Raw genomic sequence first — 11,706 nt, forward strand, 5'->3', positions numbered from 1 at the left:
AATCATTGACCATAAAAATATAATGCACACATTTAGAGACTACTATAAATCCTTATATTCTACTGAGTTCAAAGAAGACAGGACACAATCTAATGCATTCCTGGATACATTACAGATACCACAAATAGATACTTTCATTGCAGAGGAACTGGATAAACCTCTGGCGCTATTAGAATTACTAGATGCTATAAAGTCACTTCAGAGCGGCAAGCAGCAGGCCCTCATGGCTACCCTGTCGAATTTTATAAGGAATTCTCCACTCAGCTAGCTCCCCTCCTATTAGCAACATTTACAGAAGCTAGAGACAACCAAATTCTACGTCAAACTTTTCACCAAGCATTAATCATCGTCTTTCCAAAACAAAACAAGGACTTATCACAATGTGCATCATACAGACCAATTTCACTTCTGAATAATGATGTTAAGATACTCTCCAAAGTCCTAGCTACAAGGATGGAGAAAGTGCTTCCTTCGGTAATATCACAAGATCAAACTGGATTTATTAAAGGCCGACACTTACCTTCCAATTTCCGACGCCTGTTCAATATAAGATATTCCCCTGCAAAGACAAACACCCCAGAGATAATATTATCATTGGATGCAGAAAAAGCATTTGATATGATTGAATGGAACTACCTTTTCACTACATTAGAGAAATTTGGGTTTGGCCCGAACATTTGTGCATGGATTAAACTACTGTATACCAATCCAGAAGCTTCAGTTTTTATTAACAACATTTGCTCAGACTACTTTAAACTAGAATGTGGTACCAGACAAGGATGCCCCTTGTCACCACTGCTATTTGCAGTCGCCATTGAACCACTGGTAGTTCACTGTCAAAATGCTTATCAGATAAAGGGGATTACAGTAATCCCTCCTCCATCGCGGGGGTTGCGTTCCAGAGCCACCCGCGAAATAAGAAAATCTGCGAAGTAGAAACCATATGTTTATATGGTTATTTTTAGATTGTCATGCTTGGGTCACAGATTTGCGCAGAAACACAGGAGGTTGTAGAGAGGCAGGAACGTTATTCAAACACTGCAAACAAACATTTGTCTCTTTTTCAAAAGTTTAAACTGTGCTCCATGACAAGACAGAGATGACAGTTCTGTCTCACAATTAAAAGAATGCAAACATATCTTCCTCTTCAAAGGAGTGCGTGTCAGGAGCACAGAATGTCACATAGATAGAGAAAACAATCTCTAGCAAACAAATCAATAGGGCTGTTTGCTTTTAAGTATGTGAAGCACCACGGCACAAAGCTGTTGAAGGCGGCAGCTCACACCCCCTCCGTCAGAAGCAGGGAGAGAGAGAGACAGAGTTTGTTTTTCAGTCAAAAATCAATACATGCCCTTCGAGCTTTTAAGTATGCGAAGCAATTTGTAGCATGTCGTTTCAGGAAGCAGCTGCACAAAAGATAGCAACGTGAAGATAATCTTTCAGCATTTTTAGATGAGCGTCCGTATCGTCTAGGTGTGCGAACAGCCCCCCTGCTCAATCCCCCTACGTCAGGATCAGAGAAAGTCAGCGCAAGAGAGAGATAGAGAAAAGTAAGCAATCTAGCTTCTCAGCCATCTGCCAATAGCGTCCCTTGTATGAAATCAACTGGGCAAACCAACTGAGGAAGCATGTACCAGAAATTAAAAGACCCGTTGTCCGCAGAAATCCGCGAACCAGCAAAAAATCCGCGATATATATATAAATATGCTTACATAAAAAATCCGCGATGGAGTGAAGCCGCGAAAGGCGAAGCGCGATATAGCGAGGGATCACTGTATCAGAGAAGGACTGGAACAGAAAATTTCTCTATATGCAGATGATATGGTTTTGTATATATCAGACCCACAAAATACTGTGCCTGCAGTCTTAACAGCACTTACAGAATTTCAAAATGTCTCTGGTCTCAGAATTAATTTGAATAAAAGTATGCTCTTTCCAGTGAATTCTCAAGCATACAATATTAGATAGGACACATTCCCTTTTATTATTACAGACCCAGTTTACCTAGTGGTAAATATCACAAGTAAACATAAAGCTCTTTATCAACAAAATTTCGCTGTCTGTATGGAAAAAATTAAGCAAGACTTGCATAGATGGTCAACCCTCCACCTCACTTTAGCTGGAAGAATTAATGTTGTTAAGATGAATATCCTTCCTAAGCTTCTCTTCTTATTTCAAAACATTCCAATATACATCAATAAATCATTCTTTAAGCAATTAGATTCAACCATAACCTCATTTATTTGGAACCTAAAACATCCACGTATCCAAAGAGCGACCCAACAAAGACCTAAGGCAGAAGGTGGCATGGCTCTACCTAACTTTCAGTTTTACTACTGGGCAACAAACGTACAAGCTATAAAAACTTGAACACAAATAGATGAACATACACAGGCTTGGTCCGCAATAGAAATAAAATCCTGCAGTACTTCTCTATATTCCCTGCTTTGTGCCCCAATACATGCAAGTTATCGCCAATATACTAAAAACCCAATTGTGCTTCACTCACTCAGAATATAGAACCAATGTAGGAAGTATTTAAAGATTGAGAATCTTTTATCTGTAGCACCTCTGCATGATAACCACCTTTTTCAACCCTCGCAAACATATGCAGTTTTTAATGTCTGGAAAACATTTGGGATTAAATTGCTTAGAGATCTGTACACAGACAACGTCTTTGCATCCTATGAACAATTACATTCCAAATTTAATTTTCCAGCAACATATTTCTTTCACTATCTTCAAATCAGAAACTTTGTTAAACAGAACCTGCTTGATTTTCTCCATATCCCACCTTCCTCTATGCTGGAAAAAATATTGCTCAGTCTCGAGGACTCAGCCAGCATTTCCGCAATATATAAAATAATTTTACAGTCCCTCCCTTTCAAAGATCCAAGAGGACAATGGGAAAAGGATCTCTCACTCAACATATCAGAAAAGGAGTGGAAGGTAGCAATGCAGAGAATTCATTTGCGCTCCATATGCACAAAGCATACAAGTATTCAATCTCAAAATCATATATCGAGCACATCTGTCTCACTTGAAATTGTCCAAAATGTTTCCAGGGCAAGATCCAACCTGTGAACGCTGCAATCAAGTTCCAGCCTCACTGGGTCACATGTTTTGGGCCTGCACCAAACTAACATCATTCTGGACCAAAATTTTTAAGTGCCTTTCAGACAGCGTTGGTGTCACAATCCCTCCTGATCCACTAACAGCTGTGTTTGGTGTACTCCCAGATGGGCTTAAAGTGGAGAAGGACAAACAAACTGTGATTGCCTTCACTACACTATTGGCATGCAGACTTATTTTGTTAAACTTGAAGAATCCTAACTCTCCCCTTTTAAGTCAGTGGGTAACTGATGTCTTATATTATTTGAAATTGGAAAAAAATCTAATTCCCACTTAGAGGATCTGTGCAGAACTTTTTCAAAACCTGGCAGGATCTAATCAATAATATTTTAAAATAAGCTCTTAAAGCACTGAGGAAGCAGATTCTCCCCCTACTTCTTTTTCTTCTCCATTTATCTGTATCCGCCTATTAAACTCATCAATTTATTTATTTTTACTATTTTTAAGTTTTAGTCCGTTGGCCATGCTCTCTTTCTCAGGGATGGGGGTGGATTTGTTTTCAATCCTTTTTTTTTTTTTTTGTAAAAATTGATCTATTTGTATCGAATGATTACAATAAAATTAAATAAATAAATACATAAACTGATTGGATTACTGTTACCCTTGTTTTTTTTTCTTTAATGTTTTTTATTTTTTTTATTTTTTTATAACTTTATAACTGTTATCTGATGGCAGTTTTGTTCAATCAGTTATTTTGCTATTCTCCACTTAAACTCCCTTTTAGTTTGCATGTGTGCCCTTTGTAAAATTCATAATAATGATTATGATAATGAGCTCCAAAGTGTAATTTACAGTGCAATTCACTCTGCATGGCAGGTTGGCATTATATTTCCAAAATTGTTTTATAAATGTTAGCAGTATGTGATAATCATTTTATCTGTTTTAGGCATTCTCTTTCATACTTGCACAAACTGAAAAGAAGCAATGTTCTTTTTCTCTTCTTTATTATAAATAGCAAGCTTACTTTGAACGTCATGTATTGATGTTCTGTTGTGACACCAATGTTGAGAAGCAGAAACACAACAAAAATAAAACTACATTTTCACTTAGTAAAATAAATGATTGGAAAAATTGTGCCAACATTCAGTCGAAAAAATGTTGCGGTTACAGGACGGGTCGGGTGTGTCCAAAATGCACGTAAGACTGGGTTTTAAGAAATTGTTACGCAGAGCAGATAGATAGATAGATAGATAGATAGATAGATAGATAGATAGATAGATAGATAGATAGATAGATAGATAGATAGATAGATAGATAGATAGATAGATAGATAGATAGATAGATAGATAGATAGATAGATAGATAGATGGCCAATTCATTAATATGTACAACACAAAATTGACTTGGAGTACAAGCACTGACCATATTAAGCACTATAATTAACCCCTTTGAGTGAGAAGAAGTACTATGAAGTCCCATGATGCCTGAAAAAGTCAGGCTATTAGGAGGAATGTTTTGTTGAAGCAAAGAAATATTGAAATCTTACTTCTTTTTGTATGATAATTGTGATGTTTTATCATTACTAGTTATTTTTTTGCAGAGATCTGGACACTTCTTGCAGTTAAAGTGTGTTTTCATTTAAAAACAACATTTGGATTTCAGAAAAGATTTAAACAGAACTGTCCATCCAGCCAGTCAGTCCTAATTTACATTGTGTCATTTATAATACAGTCAGAATGCATATTACAAAATCATTGGTGACACAGAATATAAAGCACTAACTTAATTTTCATTCAAAAAAGGTCTGGTAACTGTTTATTTGTATCGTAAAGAGCATCCATAATGATAAAGGATTAAAATTATATTGACACTAGCTGTACAACCTGTTGAAGATGGGTTGAAATCTAAGTAATCAGCATAACCCTCGTGTTTTTTATTTGATTCACGAGTCGGTCTGGTATGTAAATATGCACCTGCGGTGACCTTTTTCCTCTTTGTATAGAGCTGCCCATTTTCACCATGTCCTCTTAGCATCATTCATCAAGTGACCACTTTTAGAGTCAAATTGTTTAGTGATTCAGGACCTATTTGTGTCTGGGCTTTCATATACCAAAGTGCATGTTGATAAACCATTATTTTCCCTCATACATTACCCACCACGTAAAGTTATTAGTCATTAGTATTACAGATATAAACCTTGATCATGTGGTCCAAGTGTGTTTTAAAGAAACTCACTACCATACTGTTGTCGCTGGTGTAAAACATCAGTCAACAGAATATGCCAATAAGACCAATTTTCTTATTTTTAGGCCCTTCTTTGGCATTTTAATCATCATTTTTGATTTTTTGACCCTTCTTGTATATGTTGTGCCTATCTTTACATTTTTTTGCTAACCCTAGCAAATGGAAGAGCACACAGATACTCAAACACACACACACAGACATTTCCCTTTTCATTAAGGTGTTATAATACATTCTAATTTTTTTAAAATGCCTATTATCAAGATGGGCTTCTCCAAAAGGTTTTGGTCATTTAATTGGACTTTTTTTTTTTAATCGATCATTGAATTAAATTAAATTAAATTGAATTAAATTAAATTTTACTTATGTTGGCAGCACAAAGTAAATGCTTTGCCATGGTGCCGGAGAATGGTAGTGTGTTGCGTGTTGACTAGCACCTGCAAGCAAGATTTTTACTACACTCTGTACGTGACAATGATGGCCCTATAAACCTACAATTCCTATACAGAACAGATTTTTCTTCTCAAAAGTCAAAACATCTGTCTTGGATTTTGAAAGTTAATGAATGTGTCTAACTGCTGGTGCACAAATATCAAAATGTTTGCAGGATGGATGGTCAGAGTAATGCTTTTTCAGGAATCATATACAAAATCTTTTATGCCACTCTTTGAAAAAAGGGGGAAATATTGATTTTGAATTTAAAAAATTAAATCTCATTGTATTGATTAGTCAAAATCACTTTCTTGTTTCTCTAAACAATATCTTTGGTATATAACAGGGAAGTAAAAATCATTTTGCAGTGAAGTGTATGTAAAACAGAAAATTGTTGCCTTGAGAGGGCACCAGTTTGTTATAGGCTACACACACAATTTTATTTAAATATAGCTTTATGAAATGTGTCCCTGAGCTGTGAGGTAAATAAATAGAGGAAATGTTAAAGAGGTATTAATTTAGTTAGGTTAACACTTTACCTCAGATACTGCAAAAATGCATTGCATACTCATATGCTGTTATTTAAGAAGACCTTAACAAAGGCTTCTTTTGGCATGATTACATTTACAAAGCATAAGTAAAATAGTTGTTCACCTTTGTGCAGTGTGGCCTATTGACATGCTGTCAAAATTAATTTGTCAGTATTAAGAATTCAAGGTCTTATACTCAAAATTACAATATCAACAGAAACATGACTCAGTTAAGCGACCACTCCAACATATAGTTATTTTACTGGGCCATATTGCAGAGATGAGTGGATGCCGTTTTAACTGTTATTATGACCAAAGGAAGTGCTCATTACTTTATTGTTACGTAAAAGTAACAAATATATGCATTTTTGCAGTGCTTGTACTAAAGTGTTGCAGAAATTAGAAACACCCATCTGAAATCTGACTTTTGGCATTCTGCACAGTTCTCTTGCACAGGGGGTCCACTCTACTCTGGCGCAGAATGAACTGAGGCAGATTTTTAATAATAGAGAATCAGGAGATAAAAAGTAGTCTAAAGCCTTTCAAAGTTCAAAGTAGTGAGAAGCCAAGCAAACTGACACCTTTTATTGGCTAACTAAAAAGATTACAGTATGCAAGCTTTCGAGGCAACTCAGGCCCCCTTATCATTATATCTTGCCTGAAGAAGGGGCCTGGGTTGCTTCGAAAGCTTGCATACTGTAATCTGTTTAGTTAGCCAATAAAAGGTGTCAGTTTGCTTGACTTCTCACTACATCCATAATGGCTAACACGGTACAACACCCTAGTACTAAAGTTCAAAGTAAAATCATGAAGTCGAAATGGATCTGTCATTAAGCCTATAAGCAAAACCAAAGCTCAAAGAAGATAAAGCCTTGTGTTGAGACCAGAAGACTGAAAAACTAAACACACACACCACTAAAACTTTTTATCCAGAACTCAGATAACCTATAAGTCTAAGTGCTGACCTTTATACCCTTTAACCTGTGACATTACAGGTCATGAGCTTCAGTTATCCTTCATAGCCATGTGGCTTGCAGCAGTAAATCCATTGGAAATCAAAACAGTAAAGACGTTAAAATATGTTAATATCTTCAATAATAAGTTTTTACTAAAAACTGTAATCAAAATAAGATTCAGCAAAAACCATAAATGTAACAAAATGTTCAGTAAAAAAATGAAAAATAAAGTTATAACAAATTCAACCCTTAACACACTCAGAATAAAGACAACACAGACAAATGTTAGAAAAATGAAGCCTTGACCTTTCTGTCCTGGACTAGATTTAAAACTCACAGATGGACTGTTCCCCTCACTTGTCAGATGTGGCACAGGCTATTTCAAAGAAACAGTTGGATTAACCCAACCCAACGAAAACCCCCCGCCGGCCCAACCGGCCCCCTGTCAGAAGTGTTAAGTGAACACCAAAATTCAAAATCTAAACTTCATGGCTTGAAGGCAACAATTGCAGGCCTCTTGTGGAGTTATGGCAGTGTGTGGATGTGCAGATGTGCATGTGTTCTCCATCCACACTAATTAATGTCAGCAATTTTTTCTCTTGTTCAAGTATCTATTTCTTAAAATCTTTAGTGTGGCCATTTATTACACTTTGAATTTTTCATTTCTTACAGAAATGCAAAATGGTTTATTAAAAACTATAAATGTGAGCTCAGCCAAGATCACGTCTTTCAGAACGCCACAAACCACCTACAAAGCTCATTCAACCGATTCAACAACCAGATCAGCGGAACAATTTGATTGTTGAGGCTGACTGACAGTTTCAAATATTGCAGCAATACACGGCATGTCAGTTCAATTTTTTTAGGGAAAATCAAATGACAGTTCTGGTATTCTTTAATGAGATATCTCTAGGCATATTATTGTTTGCTGAAAATGATTTTTTTTCTAACATGCCATATCCTGTAGTCCTCCGTATAGCACATTTCCTTTTTTATTTACACATTTCTTTACTTCCACATCCACACCCAAATAAAAAGTTTTTGACATTGGAAATTCCTGTAGAAATTCCTCTGAGGTTTGTTACAGTGAATATGAATGTTTCCCCATTTTTATAATGTCAAAATTAGCAAACAAATCACATCTCTAACATGCTGTTTTTCCAGTCCCCCAAGGTTTATGTTTACTTTAAAGAGAGTGAGAACATATAAATCAGTAATTTTTTGTGCTTATGTCAGCTCAAATTATGTCAAGCTCATAAGTTGTAATGTAAGGAGCTTTCCTTGTGTATCATCAGCAGTAAGATGTCTTTGCTGCCCCCTTTTATAATTGTTTCTGTTTTGTCACTTTGCAGATTTGTGGGATGATTTTGTGTTGCTGCTTGCATAGAAGATTTAAAAAGGAGCCATACTGAAGACTTCTGCTATTGCAGGACCTTTGAACGCCCTTGCCTGCCTTTGAAGCAATGCAAACTTGCATAGTGGAATAGCCTTATAGTCATTTTAAACAATTGTCGTGCTGAGATCTTCTTCTTTTCTAGTGCCACTTTTGGAAGCAAGTTTTACTGCACAGTTTTACTTTTGTATTTTGTAATGTTTATATACTGTATTGGAAAAAAGAGCTGATGAACTCAGTGGGATTCCAGTGTCTGCTTTAATTGCTGGTTCAGTTATTACATTTATTCTGCAGGGCCTCATAGCTGAAGTATAAACAGCTGTTATGTCAGGATTTTTCATTTTAAATGAAATTTTATCTATCTTTGTTTATGTCTTTCTCTTCTGGTTTTCTCTATGAAGGTGTACACTCTGGTGTGCAATAGCTGTGTGCTCTTTTGAATTTTACTGTCTACTACCTAAGTATGTGACAGTTTAATTTTAAACTGCTTTCAATGACTAGACATCTTTGAAACGTTTGCTTTGTTATTATAAAAGATAAGCATTGCAACTGAAGAGTTTGTTTCACATTTATTCCATTATAACATTTTGATTATTGAATCATCCCTGCCTATGATTATTTAGTTATCCTTTCTGTCAGGGTGAGTGCTGTCTGAAAATTGTGTGTGTTGTTGAATACCTGTGTACAAAGGCATTTTGCATTAATCATTTGATGTAATATTGCATTTTAATACATAAATGGGTCTTTAAAATAACATTTGAGAAATGCGGAATACCTGTGTGCACTTCCAGCCCGTAGCATGAGGATAATCACATTTGCACTCTTTAGGAATATTCATGTGGGGATTCAGCTAAGTTGCCTTTCACTTTTAAGTCAGCCTCTAGTCTATTCTTTGCACCTTCTGTTGTGAATTGTTTTTGTTCATGCTCATATAGTAATAATTCATTGTTTTGAGGGGAAGATTTACTATAATTAAGTTAATGGGCATTATAAAGCAGGTCATGCCTTTGTATACAGTGCACCAGTTTAAGAAATGCCTAAACAGAACTATAGCCGATCACTTCTCTAGTATGGTTCAGCATTTGCTTATCCTGTTTAGATCAGTGTGCCTTAAATTAAAATGCAAGAAATTAATAATAATAAAAAAAAACTGAACTGAAGGTATTACTGGTATATACTGTACAGTACAGTAGAATGATATTTAAAATGCTAGTTTTTCTTTTTCTTTATCTGCTTATAGATTCTTAGGAGTAACTTAGTCTGTGACCATGTTATCAGCTTTTCTCAAATGTTAGTTTAATAATCCATTTAGATATGTTATATTGCATCAAAGGATTAACCATCCACAACAACCCTGTACACAAGTACATATTCAGTTTAAGTCAGTGCTGTGCAAATAATATACAAGACTAGCCCATCAATGGCACAATGTTGTGCTTTTTCTCTCTGTGAATGTGCCTGATTTATTTTTATTGATTTGGCTTAAAATGTTTTCTACTTGCTATTCCACTGCAGCTTTTTACTTTATTGAGAGTTTTAATCTGTAATACATTATTCTAAAAGGTTGCTTACATCCACCTAAAGTTTTATATGTGATTACTCTTCATTTCCCTTGACCCATCTTCTTTCCACTTAAATTATTTCCTGTATGTACTTACAGCTAGTATTTTTTAATAATATAAAGCTCAATAAAAGCAAAATAAAACAGTGATAGCTGCTACAGGAATGATGGAGAACTTGATCCTTCTTAGAAAAATGATGTACATAATACTGTATATGCATCACTCATAATAGAATTACATGTAATAAAATATAATTGTAGGAGAAAAAAAACTCTTAAGCCACTTAAATCCATTCAGCTGTGAACATCAGAGTCATTCCAAATCCATCCTTAAGCTGGAGTGCTAACATAATATCATAATGTGATTGTTGCAGGATGAGAAAATTCCATCCCATGACTACTGTTGTTAAAATTTACTTACTTTGTTATGTTACATGAGTCTAGGAAAAGTGCAGAAAATGGATTTTAGATGGGGAAAATGACGTGAATGGAAGGTAGTAAAGCATCCAAGCTGAGAAACTCTTTGAAAACGGAGGTCCATTTCCATCCTTCATGGAGTAACCCAATGCAGGGGATAAAGAATGAGTAATCGGAAGGTTGGGGTGGAAACGTTGCACCTGAGCACTGGGCATGCTGGTCTATATAAAGTCCTACCTCATCCCACTAGTCTTCACATGTTACTCCTCAATATTTTCAACTTTATTTTCTATTACCACCATCACTGAATCAAATTCTTTAACTTACAAATCAGTGAAACCATCTACAGTATACAGCAGCAAAAGGTTTTCAGTGGTTTGAAATAGCGAGACCTTTAATGGTTATCTCATTTCTTTGCTAGATAAGAATTTTATTCAAGGTAAAAATTATACTTCCTACAAAAATTAAAACCCTTTTTGCTACTGGGATGTGGAGAGACATATTCAAGTGTTTAATGGCAGATGACCCAGTTAACCTGGTTGTTCTTGGTCCAAAATGGTCATGTGGGTTGTTCTGTTCATTCAGTGAGCTGCAGTGCATAGTGCGAGTATCAGGTGTGATGGTAGTGAGGAAATACTGACAAACACGGCATTGGAAATTTGTGTGGAGAGCTGAAGTAAAAGTCAGACATTATTATGCATTATTTTGCGCTTATGTTTTCATTTTGAGCATATTATTATTTTTAATTATTTTCATAATGTTAATGGGGATGCCATTTTGTTTATTGTTTTCGACCACGAGCACTACAATTTTTGTATGTTTTTAGAAAGCCCCAGCTGTATTGTTCTTAACAGCGTCTGATTACCACCATCATTGCCCAGGCACCACATTTTCTTAGAACACAAGGTTCAATTGACTGAAGTCACGTCATGTCATCCGAGACTGAATGTTTTGGGCACTCACCTAAAGAAAACTGCCAAGGAGTCAAATGATCAGAAACTGTTACAAAGAAAGACGCACCTTGAGGAACTCCCGTGACTGTTGGACATGCCTGGTGTGATCGGTAACCTCCTTTGGCTGAGGTTACACTGGTGAATGAGTATC

At 35.8% G+C, this 11,706-nt stretch overlaps 1 protein-coding gene across 4 annotated transcripts in view; it reads left to right on the plus strand.

Moving 5' to 3' along the window:
• Positions 1-9,596, plus strand: part of tspan11 (tetraspanin 11) — a 343,309-nt gene extending 333,713 nt beyond the window's left edge. For all 4 annotated transcript variants that reach the window (XM_051923121.1, XM_028810166.2, XM_051923125.1 and 1 more), the window contains one exon: positions 8,584-9,596. Coding sequence is in view for 2 of the 4 variants with exons in the window: in XM_028810184.2 (XP_028666017.1) it covers positions 8,584-8,643 (60 nt within the window). In the remaining 2 variants the exon portion in view is untranslated. The remainder of the gene's footprint in view (positions 1-8,583) is intronic.
• The last annotated feature ends 2,110 nt before the right edge of the window (positions 9,597-11,706 follow it).

This window comes from Erpetoichthys calabaricus, chromosome 1 (genome assembly GCF_900747795.2).
Source record: "Erpetoichthys calabaricus chromosome 1, fErpCal1.3, whole genome shotgun sequence".
Taxonomy (NCBI): Eukaryota; Metazoa; Chordata; class Cladistia; order Polypteriformes; family Polypteridae; genus Erpetoichthys; species Erpetoichthys calabaricus.